The 15,084-nt window shown below is 40.5% G+C and overlaps 2 protein-coding genes across 6 annotated transcripts in view; both read right to left on the bottom strand.

Moving 5' to 3' along the window:
• Nucleotides 1-2,587: 2,587 nt before the first annotated feature.
• Nucleotides 2,588-7,261, bottom strand: mrpl20 (mitochondrial ribosomal protein L20). Its single transcript, XM_003228692.4, has 4 exons — nucleotides 7,127-7,261; nucleotides 4,442-4,552; nucleotides 3,667-3,744; nucleotides 2,588-2,818 (listed from the first exon to the last, which is right to left on the bottom strand). The coding sequence occupies exons 1-4, from the start codon at nucleotides 7,211-7,213 to the stop codon at nucleotides 2,645-2,647; spliced, it is 450 nt and encodes a 149-aa protein (XP_003228740.1). The 5' UTR covers nucleotides 7,214-7,261; the 3' UTR covers nucleotides 2,588-2,644.
• A 243-nt stretch (nucleotides 7,262-7,504) lies between these two features.
• The window catches only part of ankrd65 (ankyrin repeat domain 65), a 136,228-nt gene continuing 128,648 nt past the window's right edge, over nucleotides 7,505-15,084 (bottom strand). For all 5 annotated transcript variants that reach the window (XM_062965845.1, XM_062965846.1, XM_062965847.1 and 2 more), the window contains 2 exons: nucleotides 13,179-13,728; nucleotides 7,505-10,460 (listed from right to left, as the gene is read on the bottom strand). In XM_062965845.1, coding sequence (XP_062821915.1) covers nucleotides 10,065-10,460; nucleotides 13,179-13,728 — 946 coding nt within the window. In that variant the 3' untranslated portion in view covers nucleotides 7,505-10,064. The remainder of the gene's footprint in view (nucleotides 10,461-13,178; nucleotides 13,729-15,084) is intronic.

Here is a 15,084-nt window from a genome sequence, read left to right as displayed (position 1 = left end):
ATAGTAATGATTAATAATAAATTTTGGTAAAAAAAAAAACACACTAGAATTAATGCAGTTTGACACCAACGACCCAGTACTATGGAATCATGGGAGCTGTAGTTTTACAAGGCCTTTCGTATGATTGTACAGTAGAGTCTCACTTATCCAAGCCTCGCTTATCCAAGCTTCTGGAACATCCACGCCATTTTTGTAGTCAATGTTTTCAATACATCATGATATTTTGGTGCTAAATTCGTAAATACAGTAATTACAACATAGCATTCCTGTGTATGGAACTACTTTTTCTGTCCAATTTGTTGTATAACATGATGTTTTGGTGCTTAATTTGTAAAATAATAACCTAAATTTCCTTAATCCCTCCTTATTATCCAAAATAAACACTTATCCAAGCTTCTGCCGGCCCGTTTAGCTTGGATAAGTGAGACTGTACTTTTGGAACATGGACATATATTCCTCACAACCTCTGAGGATGCCTGCCATAGATGTGGGCGAAACGTCAGGAGAGAATACTTTTGGAACATGGACATATATTCCTCACAACCTCTGAGGATGCCTGCCATAGATGTGGGCAAAACGTCAGGAGAGAATACTTCTGAAACATGGACATATATTCCTCACAACCTCTGAGGATGCCTGCCATAGATGTGGGCAAAACTTCAGGAGAGAATACTTCTGAAACATGGACATATATTCCTCACAACCTCTGAGGATGCCTGCCATAGATGTGGGCAAAACTTCAGGAGAGAATACTTCTGAAACATGGACATATATTCCTCACAACCTCTGAGGATGCCTGCCATAGATGTGGGCAAAACGTCAGGAGAGAATACTTCTGGAACATGGACATATATTCCTCACAACCTCTGAGGATGCCTGCCATAGATGTGGGCAAAACGTCAGGACAGAATACTTCTGAAACATGGCCACACAGCCCGAAAGACATTCAACAACCCTGATTGTATTATGGTTATTTATGTGCCTCACAACCTCTGAGGATGCCTGCCACAGATGTGGGCGAAACGTCAGGAGAGAATACTTCTGGAACATGGCCATACAACACGGAAAACATACAACAACCCTGTGTGCCTTTTTGTTTCCCTTGGGAAAAAAAATCCTAAGTGGCTAAAAGAATAAATATAATACAGTAGAGTCTCACTTATCCAACATGAACAGGCCGGCAGAACCTTGGATAAGCGAATATCATGGATAATAAGGAGGGATTAAGGAAAAGCCTATTAAACATCAAATTAGGTTATGATTTTACAAATTGAACACCAAAACATGTTATACAACAAATTTGACAGAAAAAGTAGTTCAATACGCAGTAATGTTATGTTGTAATTACTGTATTTATGAATTTAGCAGCAAAATATCACAATATATTGAAAACATTGACTACAAAAATGCGTTGGATAAGCCAGAACCTTGGATAATCGAGGCTTGGATAAGTGAGACTACTGTAGTTCAATACGCAGTAATGTTATGTTGTAATTACTGTATTTACAAATTTAGCACCAAAATATCACGATATATTGGAAACATTGACTACAAAAATGCCTTGGATAATCCAGAACCTTGTATGAGCGAGTCTTGGATATGTGAGACTCTACTGTAGTAGTAATTATTCATAATAAATTATGTAAAAAAACACACTAGAATTAATGTAGTTTGACACCAACTTCCGTGACCCAGTACTATGGAATCATGGAAGCTGTAGTTTTGCAAGGTATTTCGTATGACCGTATTATGGTTATTTATGTGCCTTTTTGTTTCCCTTGGGGAAAAAAATCATAAGTGGCTAAAAGAATAAATATAATAGTAATAACAATACAAATATATTTATTCACGGGCTGTTTTTTCTCTTAAGACCTCATCACCCTAGATCCACTTTAAATCCACTTTAGGGAAGGATCTTTAAACAGCTCAGACAGGTTTGGGGCCTCACAAAACTACAAACCCCAGAATTCTGTAGGAGGCCGAAACCGGATTTAAACTGGATTCATGCTCTAGTGTGATGAGGCACTTAGAAAGATATGCAGAAAATAATTATTTGTATTATATATATTTACTGCCCGGCGTTGCCCGCGTTATTTGAAAAAGTCATTTTTAATTGTACAAAATGCACGAGGTTTTTTTCTTTTCCCAGCCAGACAAAGATCAATTATTATCCATGCAGGCCTTTGGCTTTTAACTTTGCCGAGCTTTCTTCCTCCCATCCTTCCTGAGAAGACAAGGCAACAAATACAGAACTGGAGCATCATAGAGGACCCTGTCCGCACTGCCACACTTTCAAGAGCTCTTCGCCCACATTAAGTAAAGGTTTCCCCTGACGTTAAGTCCAGTCATGTCTGACTCTGGGGGTTGGTGCTCATCTCCATTTCTAAGCCGAAGAGCTGGCGTTGTTCATAGACACCTCAAACATATATAATTCCATTTGTTAATTCCACCATAAAAATTGGCTTCCAAACAAGACCCAAACATCTCATACAAAATGGGTTATAATCCACACATCTCCAAACACTAGCAGGGAAAAAAACCTTCTCACTGTTTCAGCAAGCCACAGACCAAATTGATTTACACACCCTTTTCAATATGGTCCCAATTTAATTTAAGCACAGTGTTCACAAGCAAGCTACATCCTTCAAACAAATTTTAAAAGACGTGAGAATATCCCATTCTGTTCCTTTCCACCTTCTCGGGCAGCAAGCAGGCCTTCTTCTCCTCTCCTTTTGGCTAAAGCAGCTAAGGACTTGAATGTCTTTGGCTCATAGATCGCCAGGTCGGCCAGTGCTTTCCGGTTCAGTTCCACTTGACACTGAAATGAAAAAGGGGAAGGAGTTTACAGTTGAAACCCCCCAATTATTTGAAGATGGGCAATGAAGGGTGCAGCTCAGACCCAGTTATTTACTATTAAGAAATGTAGTTATTATTTTGTAAATAAACCTTTTGTAATCTTCAAGATTGATCTCTGTATGTTTGCTTCCTAAGCTCTAAATTCTTTTACAGCCACATGGCACTTCACACTTTGCTTGCTGTGAGCTGAAGGCTCAACTATAAGTATCCTGTGTTCGTATGTTTGGATGCTCTGCTGTATTTTGGGAGTTTTTCCTAATACAGAGAATCCTAATACAGTAGAGTCTCACTGTTATTCATAATAAATTATGTAAAAAAAAACACACTAGAATTAATGCAGTTTGACACCAACTTCCATGACTCAGTACTATGGAATCATGGGAGCTTCTGAGGCCGGCAGAAGCTTGGATAAGCAAGTATCTTGGATAATAAGGATTAAGGAAAATTAGGTTATGATTTTACAAATTAAGCACCAAAACATTGTTATACAACAAATTTAACAGGAAAAATAGTTCAATACACAGTAATGTTATGTTGTAATTACTGTATTTATGAATTTAGCACCAAAATATCATGATATATTGAAAACATTGACTACAAAAATGCCTTGGATAATCCAGAACGTTGGATAAGCGAGTGTTGGATAAGTGAGACTCTACTGTATATATTTTGATTTTTATATATAGACACAGTAACAAAATTTTCCCCTATTGTCGTGAGGCATTAAGCACCTACTGCTTAGTTAGGGCCAGAAGAAACAATCAAATGATGAAAAAGAAATGACCCTGAAGTAGAAGAATAAAAGGTTACCTTATAAAGGTTGCTCATGAAGACATGGTACTTCACACCGTGTTCAAGAGATGCAGCTTCAATCCTCTCCTCCCAAAGCTGGAAGCAGAAATGGAAAATGAAGTGCAGTATTTATTCAGGCTGCAATGTTGAAAGACTCCAGTCCAGTTTCAATCAGTTTTGGCTAGCATGGCCAACTATCTGAGACAATAGGAGCTGGGGACCAACAGGATCTGCTTCTTTGACAAACATTTTAATTTTAAAACTATACTTTTATTTTAGTACAAGTGTACTAAACTGGGGTACACACTGGGCCATTTATATCCACAGAAGTGTAATTCCAAGATCCCCATAAATACCCAAAGTGCTCAAAAACGAAAATGGAAATAAGCTTTTTGTTTGTTGTCAAAGGTTTCATGGCGCCAATAACCAGCAACAAATACTGGAGGTCTTTGGGGAAAATTCATCTTGATTTGGGGGAGTTGTAGTTCACCTACATCCAGAACCCAAACACCGATGGATGTCTAACTCAACCAACGGAGGGGTTTCAGGGGACTGATTCATCATAGTGGAAGTTGTAGTTCATCCTTACAGCCAGAGAGCACACTGAACCACACCCATGATGTATCCAGAGCAAACTTGCCCGACATAACAAACTTTAAGGACTGATGGGAGTTTCTGGGGGTAAACCTGGCATGATGTCAGTTGCAGTTGATCCACAACCTGGGCCTGGAATAGTTAGCCTTTTTGGTCCCTGCACAACTCTTATGATTCCATCTTCTGCTCCTTTGTTTACCTTTCGCATGTCTCTCTTCTTTAGACTTCGTGCGTTGGTTGCATACACAAAGGCCCTTCGCACAGCACGGACCGCCAAGGCGTAGCAGCGGTTCTTCCGTCCCCGAAAATGCTGAAAGGGAAAAAAGAATAGGAATGGAATGGAGGGAAGCCCATTTCTTTCTATTTATTTATTCGTGACATTTATATCTCGCCCTTCTCACCCCGAAGGGGACTGAGGGTGGCTTACGCGTTTAATATACATACAATATATTATATTTTTTGCATACCACAACATAAGCATTATATATGCAATGCCTGGCAAGATGGAATCCTCCACCTTGTGTGACTGTGGAGCTGAACAAACAACTCTGCATATGTATGCTTGCCCACAATGCCCTGCCTCATGTACGGAGGAGGAGTTGTTTAAAGTTACAGACAATGCGGTCTGGTCTAAAACTATTTAGCTGTTTGTGATTCCTTTATTTTATCACTTTTGGACTTGTTTGTTATGCAGTGCTTTTGACACGAAATAAATAAAGCATTATATATTACTATATTGTACTATACCACTATACTGCAATATTATTAGTAATATTATTTATGATATTTCTATCCCGCCTTTCTCCACCTCAAAGGGGACTCAAGGCGGCCTTACACAAAGGCAGCTATTCAGTGCCTCAACAACAGTAGAGTCTCACTTATCCAAGCCTCACTTATCCAAGCCTCTGGATAATCCAAGTAAGTAGTAAGTAAGTAAGTAAAAGTTTATTTGTATACCGCCCTCTCTCCCAAAAGGGACTCAGGGCGGTTTCCAATATAAAATCAGCATAAAACATTGTACAATAAAACACATAAAACACTATAAAATGCTATAAAAATACAGGAAAAAAACCCAAAACAAAACAAAACCACATAACAATTGACTAAGCCATTTGTCCAAGCCGTTTGTGTAGTCAATGTTTTCAATAGATCATGATATTTTGGTGATAAATTCATAAATACAGTAATTACAACATAGCATTACTGCGTATTGAACTACTTTTTCTTTCAAATTTGTTGTATAACATGATATTTTGGTGCTTAATTTGTCAAATCATAACCTAATTTGATGTTTAATAGGCTTTTCCTTAATCCCTCCTTATTATCCAACATATTCGCTTATCCAAGCTTCTGCCGGCCCGTTTAGCTTGGATAAGTGAGACTCTACTGTACTTATATTGTACTATACCACTATACTGCAATATTATTAGTAATATTATTTATTTATGATATTTCTATCCCGCCTTTCTCCACCTCAAAGGGGACTCAAGGCGGCCTTACACAAAGGCAGCTATTTGATGCCTCAACAACAAAACACAACTAAAATGAACATTTAAAATAGACCGATAAAATACAATTAAAATAATAAGAGACATTTTAAAACCATACAGTCGCAATTGATCACATAATCCACAAGCATAAACTGGGCCGTTCCTATAGTCATAACATGTCATTCCATAAATGTTCATTGCACATGTTCTCCAAAGGCTTGGTCACAGAGCCATGTCTTTACTGGCCTTAAGAAGGCTTACTTTCAAGTAAGTGTGGGCCAGGCTCAAGGAAGCTCCAGGCGGGCTTCCTAGCGAAGGCAGGGTGGGGTTTGTGCCCTCACTTCTGGGAATGAAATGGAAAGACAAGGAGGGGAAATTGGGGCCCTGGTCACAGTGAAAAAGAGGCCCCTCTGATTCTGTGATTCTATGATTCACTCAGGGAAGGTGGTTCAACAGAATCCTACTCAGGCAATGCACCTATGTATACAATGGTTCCACCCCTCAACATAGGTCTGCCATCTCTACAACTTTGTATTACATTTATATTAATATATTACATTATATTACATGTAATATCTATCTATATATATATAAAAGGGTAATGAAATTTCGGCCTAGGACAAAACAACAGAACTACACATCCCAGAAACACTAAACTTGGCAGCACAACCCCTCATCCATGCCTCTACGTTCATACAACAAAAAGAAAAGAAAAAGAAAGTCCTAATTAGAGGGAGAGGAATAATTGTTTTTATCCAATTGCTGCCAGTTAGAAGGCTAATCTCTGCCCACTTGGTCTCCTAGCAACCCACTCAGCCCAGAGGACAGGCAGAGTTAGGCCTCACTTAGGCCTCTTCCACACTGCCTATAAAATACAGATTATCTGATTTTAACTGGATTATATCACAGTCAGACTCAAGGCCCTTCCACACAGCTATATAATCTCGTATTATCTGCTTTGAACTGGATCATCTTGACTACACAGTGCCATATAATCCACTTTAGTGTGCATTTTATCCAGTTGTGAAGAAGGGGCCTCATATAATCCAGTTCTAAGCAGATAATATAAGATTATAAATATAATATGTAATAATTACGGTGATATAATAATACAGAACAATATAATCTCTAAAATCAGGACAGTAAATAAAGAGCAACACTCTGAAAGCATAAGCCACAGCAACTAGCTGGGTAAAGCTAGTATAATATACAATTTTAATAGTGGTTATTATTGCTATATTGTATTACATTATAATTATATACAATATATTATAATTATTAATAATATAGCATAATATTAGTATTATATATTGTTGTATTGACACAGGAGACATGGTGGAATGATGTTCACTCTGGCCCCCATTAGAATAAGGGAACTCTTCAGGCCAGCCTACCCGTGCATGCTGAAGCACCTCTAGCTTGCGCCAATAGCGGTCGGTTAAACGCGCCCGGTTCCACAAACTGGAGGTTAGGAACACCATCTTGGAAAAGGAAGTGCAAAAAAAGAAAAGGCGGGCTCTAGGACCACGCGGAGCGCGCGGCGACGCCTTCTTCCTGGGAGATAGCGCTCCAAAGAGGCCCGAAAGGTAATGCTCGCCCCTAAACTTCCGGCATCATTCGCCACACTCTGTGGAAGTGGACGCAGCACTTGCCGGCAGGGGGCGCTGACGTGTCACGTTGCCCTGAAACCCCCTTAAAGAGACAGGCCCTTCTAAAGTCCCTTCTATTTACAATCTGCTTTTAACTGGATTATATGAGTCTACACTAGGAATAGGCAAACTTTGGCCCTCCAGGTGTTTTGGACTTCAACTCCCACAGTTCCTAACAGCCCAGTTGAAGTCCAAAACATCTGGAAGGAGGGCCAAAGTTGACCCATATCTGCACTAAATAGATTTTCTATAAAGGATTAGGACTAAGAGCTGTACCATATGTTCAGCACTAATCGGATCCGGCTTTAGAAACACAAAGTCCCTTATAATTTTCTTTCGCATCGATAGCCTGTGTCCCCAAGATCCACTAACTGGAATCTGAGACGAATATAGGCTGGATCTATTATACACTGTCATAATGCCATTTGAAATCATATTGAAGGGACCATAAGACAGAAAATACAGTAGAGTCTCACTTATCCAACATAAACAGGCCGGCAGAATGTTGGATAAGCAAATATGTTGGATAATAAGGAGAGACTAAGAAAAAGTCTATTAAACATTAAAATATGTTATGATTTTACAAATTAAGCACCAAAACATCATGTTATACAACAAATTTGACAGAAAAAGTAGTTCATTACACATTAATGCTATGTTGTAATTACTGTATTTACAAATTTAGCACCAAAATATCACGATTTATTGAAAACATTGACTACAAAAATGCGTTGGATAATCCAGAACGTTGGATAAGCGAGTGTTGGATAAGTGAGATTCTACTGTAATAAACTTTTGCCTATGTGGCTTTGCCTCTGCATATGCCCCTCCCTTCCTGCGAGCTGGTGCCTTTCTCCAGGAAGTTCTAAAGAGAGAAGAAAGCTCAGAGTAAACAAGTGAGGTCATTGATATCATTTATGCCAAGTAGGTGTGGAAGGTGAGGAAGATCCTCAGCCATTGGTCAATTTTAGATAAGCCAAAGGTATATATTATTTGTTTGCTTCGCACATGTTGCGGCAGCCATTTGCATGGTACGGGACCCATTGAAATTGTTTGCCTTATCATAGCTATGATAATAAACTTTGCTTTTTGCATCTCTCACGAGATTGAGTTTCTCTGCCTGATTTCCTTCCTGAGCCAGGACCCTTTGAAGGTAATTGTCTTACAGTGTGGTGAGTGTAGACCCATATGATGCAGTGAACATCCTGCAGCTCCTTCACAATGACATGATGGCAACAGTCTTGGACAGCAATGGCTCCCCAAAGTGACCCATTAAAGGTGGAATTAAGTATCAAACAGGGATGTGTTCTTGCCCAACCTTATTTTCCATCTTCATCGCTATGATACTTCATCTTGTTGATGGGAAGCTTCCCACAGGAGTGGAAATCATCTATCAGACAGATGGCAAACTATTTAACCTCAGTAGACTGACAGCCAAAAACATCTGTTATAGAACTCAAATATGCTGATGATAACATAGTCTGTGCGCATTCAGAAGAAGACCTACAAGCTACTCTAAACACCTTTGCAGAAGCATATGAGAAGCTCGGCCTCTCATTGAACATCGAGAAAACCAAAGTCCTCTTCCAGCAGTCATCAGCAAATCCCCCTGTAATGCCAGGAATACAGTTTAATGGTGTAACATTAGAAAATGTTGCCCATTTCCGCTCCCTTGGCAGCCGTCTCTCTGTAAAAGTCAACATTGACACTGAAATACAACACCGCTTGAGCTCTGCGAGTGCAGCATTTTTCCGAATGAAGCAGAGAGTGTTTAAGGATCGGGACATCCGTAGGGAGACCAAGGTGCTTGTTTACAAAGCTATTGTCCTCCCAACCCTGTTATATGCCTGTGAGATGTGGAATGTCTATAGACGTCACACATTGTCAACATTGTCAAGTCAACATTGACACTGAAATACAACATCGCCTGAGCTCTGCGAGTGCAGCATTTTTCCGAATGAAGCAGAGAGTGTTTGAGGATTGGGACATGTGTAGGGATATCAAGGTGCTTGTTTACAAAGCTATTGTCCTCCCAACCCTGTTATATGCCTGCAAAACATCTACAGACATCACATTCAACTCCTGGAACAATTTCATCAGCGTTGCCTCTGAAAAATCCTACAAATCTCTTGGGAAGTCAGGCGGACAAATGTAAATGTGCTCGAAGCAGCAAAGACCACCAGCACTGAAGCGATGCTCCTACGCCATCAACTCCGCTGGACTGGCCACCTTGTCCGAATGCATAATCACCATTTTCCAAAGCAGTTACTCTACTCCTAACTCAAGAACGGAAAACGGAATATTGGTGGACAGGAAAAGAGATTGAAAGATGGGCTTAAAGCTAAGCTTAAAAACTGTAGCATAGACACAGAGAGAGAACTGGGAAGCCCTGGCCCTTGAATGCTCTAACTGGAGGCCAGCTGTGACCAGCAATGTTGTGGAATTTGAAGAGGCACAAATGGAGAGCGAAAGGAAGAAACACGCCAAGAGGTAGGCACAGCAAGCCAACCCTAACTGGGATGGCCTTGCACATGGAAACCGATGTTCTCACTGTGGAAGAACGTGCAGGTCAAGAATAGGGTTCTACAGTCACTGCCAAGACACTACACTTGGAAGGCCATCATACTCGGACAACAAGGGATTGCCTAAATGAATATGATGCAGTTCAAGCTTTCTTCCATGCCTAAACCTGAAGCTTTGGTGCCAGATCTTCAGCTGTCTCATGCCACTGAGTCCTCAGAGTACGGTCCGCACCTTTCGCCAATAAAAATTCCATTAAAGGGAAATGGCTTTTTTCCGAGGCGAGATGCAAAGGGGTCTTGCTGAGCCACCCTTGTGCGTTGACATGAGCACCGTGGTCCAGGAGGAAGCTGGCTATGTCCATGCGGCTGCAGATGGCGGCTCGGTGGAGTGGGGTGAAGCCAAGGCTATCCCTTGCATTGACGCTGGTGGCGTTTTCCCCAACCAAGAGGCACACGGTGGGCAAGTGCCCAGCAGCAGTGGCCTTATGGAGCGGGGTGCAGCCATGACGGTTGGCCAGGTTCACATCTGCTTGAGCCTTGAGGAGCTGCTCCACAACCTGGTGAATGAGAGAAGAGAGGCCCACATTATATACCGTATATACCTGAGTATAAGCTGTGGCACCTAATTTTACCACGAAACCTCGAAATTTGACAACACAGCCCATCATCCACGGCTCTAGGTTGATACAACAAAAAGAAAAGAAAAATAAAGTCCTAATTACATGGAGAGGAATAATTCCTTTCATCCAATTGCTGCCAGTTTGAAGGCTAAGTTCCGCCCACTTGGTCTCCTAGCAACCCACTCAGCCCAGGGGACAGGCAGAGTTAGGCCTCACTTAGGCCTCTTCCACACTGCCTATAAATACAGATTATCTCATTTTAACTGGATTACAATATATGGCAGTGTAGACTCAAGGCCCTTCCACACAGCTATATAACCCATTTAGAATCTTATATTATCTGCTTTGAACTGGATTATCTTAAGTCCACACTGCCATATAATCCACTTCAGTGTGCATTTTATCCAGCTGTGTAGAAGGAGCCTCATATAATCCAGTTCTAAGCAGATAATATAACATTATCAATATACAGTAGAGTCTCACTTATCCAACATAAACAGGCCGGCAGAACGTTGGATAAGTGAATATGTTGGATAATAAGGAGAGATTAAGAAAAAGCCTATTAAACATCAAAATTTTACCACAAGAATTAATAATCAATAAGAATCAATAATTTAAATAAAAAACTGAAAAGAAAAAAAGAAAAGAAAAGAAGGAAAACTGGGAAAACATTGACTCCAGTATAAGCCAAGGGTGGTAAATTTCAAAAATAAAAATAGATACCAATAAAATTACATTAATTGAGGCATCCATAGGTTAAATGTTTTTGAACATTTACATAAAGCTCAAATTTAATAATAATAATAATAATAAGAAGAAGAAGTTTATTTATATCCCGCCTCCATCTCCCCGAAGGGGACTCGGGGCGGCTTACAGCAAAATCAAAATACAAGCAATGATAAAATATGAAACATCAAAGGACAACAACAAAAACCAATTATAAAATATACACAATAGGCAAAAAACACAACACAGAATTAAAACATCAAATTAAAAAGAACGAGGTTGCAATAGTGGATAAGCAAGGTGCACATTAAGAGTAACAAATTCGTTAATAGATAAAGTGCATTAGAATCATTTAAGGTCACATTAGGTAGGGAGGAGTCCTGAATAATTTAAGACTAATTTAAATTTAAGATAAGACTGTCCAACTCTGATCAAATCATTATTCTCATCTTCTTCAATGTAAATGTGCTTGTGTATCCTTTTAATAATAATAGAGTAAAATAATACATGTAATCATAATAATAATAAATACAGGAAAATAATACACGTAATAATAAATAGAGTAAAACAATGCAATAGTAATAATAATAATAATATCAGAGTGAAATAATAAATCCATTAATAATAATAATAATAATAATAATAATAATAATAATAATAGAGTAAAATAAATGTAATAGTAGCAACAATAATAGAGAAAAATAATAAATGTAATAATACCAATAATAATAGAGAAAAATAATAAATGTACCATATATTCTCGAGTATAAGCTGACCCATGAGCCATGGTTTGATTGTGTCTGCATGACAGCAGGGGATCGGACTGGATGGACTTTGTGTTTTCTTCCAGCTCTAGGATTTTATGATCAAATTTGTTATTTTTGCCCAGAGCTAAGTGCTGGTTGAACTGCTACTAGGGGGCTGGGTTTAGCACAGCAGGTAAACCGCTAGTTGCAGAAAAATCCTGCCAATCGAAAGGTCAACAGTTTGAGCCCAGGTCAGGGTGAGCTCCCACCATTAGCTCCAGCTCCCCGCCCACCTAACAGCTTTTTTTCGTGTCAACCTGAGTTGCTTCTGGTGTGAGAGAATTAGCCGTCTGCAAGGACGTTGCCCAGGGGATGCCCGGATGTTTTGATATTTTTACCATCCTTGTGGGAGGCTTCTCTCATGTCCCCGCATGGAGCTGGAGCTGATAGAGGGAGCTCATCCACGCTCTGCCCGGGTGGCAGCCTTCGAGCCTGGCAGCCTTCAGGTCAGCTACCCAACCTTCAAGTCACAAGGCTTTAATCCACTATGCCACCAGGGGCTCCGCACCTAACAGATCAAAAGCAGACATATGAGTAGATAAATAGGTACCGCTTTTAGCTGGGAGGTAATATTAAGGACATCGATCGGAAGGACATCTAAGGACAACAAAGCTCCTCAGACTGGAAGATGGAGCAACAGCAGCCCACGTGGCCAGAATCAAGCACAGCCTCCAAGATGCCAGAAATAAGATGGAGAAGCCTTTTCCTCTGTTTGTGTATTATCTGTCCTTGGTAAGTGTATAACAACATTTTTTTTTTCGTGTCAGGAGCAACCGGAGTTGCTTCTGGAGTGTGAGAATTGGCCATCTGCAAGGACGTTGCCCAGGGGACGCCTGGATGTTTTGATGTTTTTACCATCCTTGTGGGAGGCTTCTCTCATGTCCCCGCATGGAGCTGGAGCTGATAGAGGGAGCTCATCCACGCTCTCCCTGGGTGGGATTTGAACCTGGCAGCTCTCAGGTCAGCAACCCAACCTTCAAGTCACAAGGCTTTTATCCCCTAGGCCATCGGAGGCTTTATTGAATGCTTGCCATGGGTGTGTTCTGTAATTTGCCCTGAGTCCTCTCAGGGAGATAGAGCGGAATAGAAATATATTATTATTATTATTTCTTAAAAGGCTAACCTCATGATTGCTGTTGGTAGAAGCAACAGAAAGCGGAGTCCTTCCCAAATCATCCTGGATGTTCACACTGGCCCCCTTCTCAAGCAAGAGGCGCAACGCTTCCGTTCTTCCAACCTCGGCTGCTATATGCAGCGGAGCGATGCCCCCTTGGCATCTTAGATCCGGGCTGCAATGCTGGGATAGGAGGAGGTCCATGATGTGCAGCTGGTTGTTAGCTGTGGCCCAGTGCAAGGCAGCCCATTGGTTATGGTCCCTAAATGCTGGATCAGTGCCATGCTGCAGAAAGAGCTGTGTTACCAGCATGTGCCCATTGGCAGCTGCGCAGTGAAGCGGGGTCAGGGCTCCTTGGCTGGATGCAATGACCAGGGCTCCCCGAGTCAAGAGGAAGTCTGCCACCTGAGTGTGGCCACTCCAGGCAGCAAAGTGCAGCGGCGTGTAGCCGGCATGGTCAGTAGCGTGGATCATGGCTCCACGCCGGACGAGAAACCTCACCAGCATGACATGACCATTTAGCGACGCAGCATGTAAGGGCGTCCACCCATTCTCATCTCTGGAAAAGGAAGAATGAAACAAGAGTCAGAAACAACGAGCTTCTTTTCTACTGACCCAGAGACTGGGGTTGAGGAAGGTAACATAAAAGTGGTTTCTTTGAATCCTTTTCTGGCCATTCCCACAATGAGACTCCTGCAGAGGGATCCTCTCTCATCTGCAGGAGTCTACTGTATACCATGCAGCTGTGGACAAGTCTACACAGGGACCACCAAACGCAGCATTGTCCAAACACGAGTCAAAGAATATGAAAGGCACTGCAGACTAACTCAACCAGAGAAATCAGCCATAGCAGAGCACTTGATGAATCAACCTGGACACAGTATATTATTTGAGAAGACAGAAATGCTTGGCCACTCCAACAACTGTCATGTCAGACTACACAGAGAAGCCATTGAAATCCACAACTTCGACAGAAAGGAGGAAGCAACAAAATCTGGCTACCAGTATTAAAAAACTCAAAAGTCAGAACAGTAAATAAAAAGTAACACTTTGAAAACAGAGGATTTCCAGACATGAATCAACCAAGGGCAGTTAATGACTCTAAACAAAGGATGCCCCAGAGGCAGGAAGAAGACAGCAAATAAGTTTTTCAATGCTAATTTAGGTGATTAACTACAACATTCACCTCTCTCACCCTAGACCAATGATGGGCAACCTTTTGCGCTTGGTGTGTCAAAATTCACCAAAAAACCTAGCATGACTTGGGTGGTGTGTCACTTCTAGAAAAAACCCATAATTTCGCAATACGTATAGTTTAAATATACAAAAATATATAATTGTAATATATAACTGTGTTTAATAAATCAAAAACTATTTACTGCCATTATTTCCATGTACAACAATCTATGGGACCTCTTGCAGTTTCCACGCTGATTTCTCTCTATTCTAGTTTCAATGAATAATGAATAATATAATAGTAATAAAATGATAATATACTACAATAATAATAGAATATATATATATATATATATATATATATATATATATATATATATCTATATATATAAAATGATAAAGTTGTTTGCGCAGTGACTATAACAACAAAACTAAACATCCCAGAAATACGAAATTTGGCAACACAATGCAAAAGGCTTGCCTCCAGGTTACAACAACACAACCACACCACAAAACCACAATCCAGACCCACAAAACTCACAACAACGCATCATGCGATAACAACACAACTAAACGCCCCAGAAATACAAAACTTGGCAACACAATGCAAAAGCCTTGCCTCCCAGTTGTAACAACACAACCACACCACAAAACCACACAGGACCCACAAAACTCACAACAACACATCGTGACTATAACAACACGACTAAACGCCCCGTAAATACAAAACTTGGCAACA

Source organism: Anolis carolinensis, unplaced genomic scaffold (assembly GCF_035594765.1).
Source record: "Anolis carolinensis isolate JA03-04 unplaced genomic scaffold, rAnoCar3.1.pri scaffold_15, whole genome shotgun sequence".
In the NCBI taxonomy this organism is placed as follows: Eukaryota; Metazoa; Chordata; class Lepidosauria; order Squamata; family Dactyloidae; genus Anolis; species Anolis carolinensis.
The sequence above is the reverse complement of the archived record's forward strand: the minus strand, read 5'-3'. Positions and strand labels throughout refer to the sequence as shown.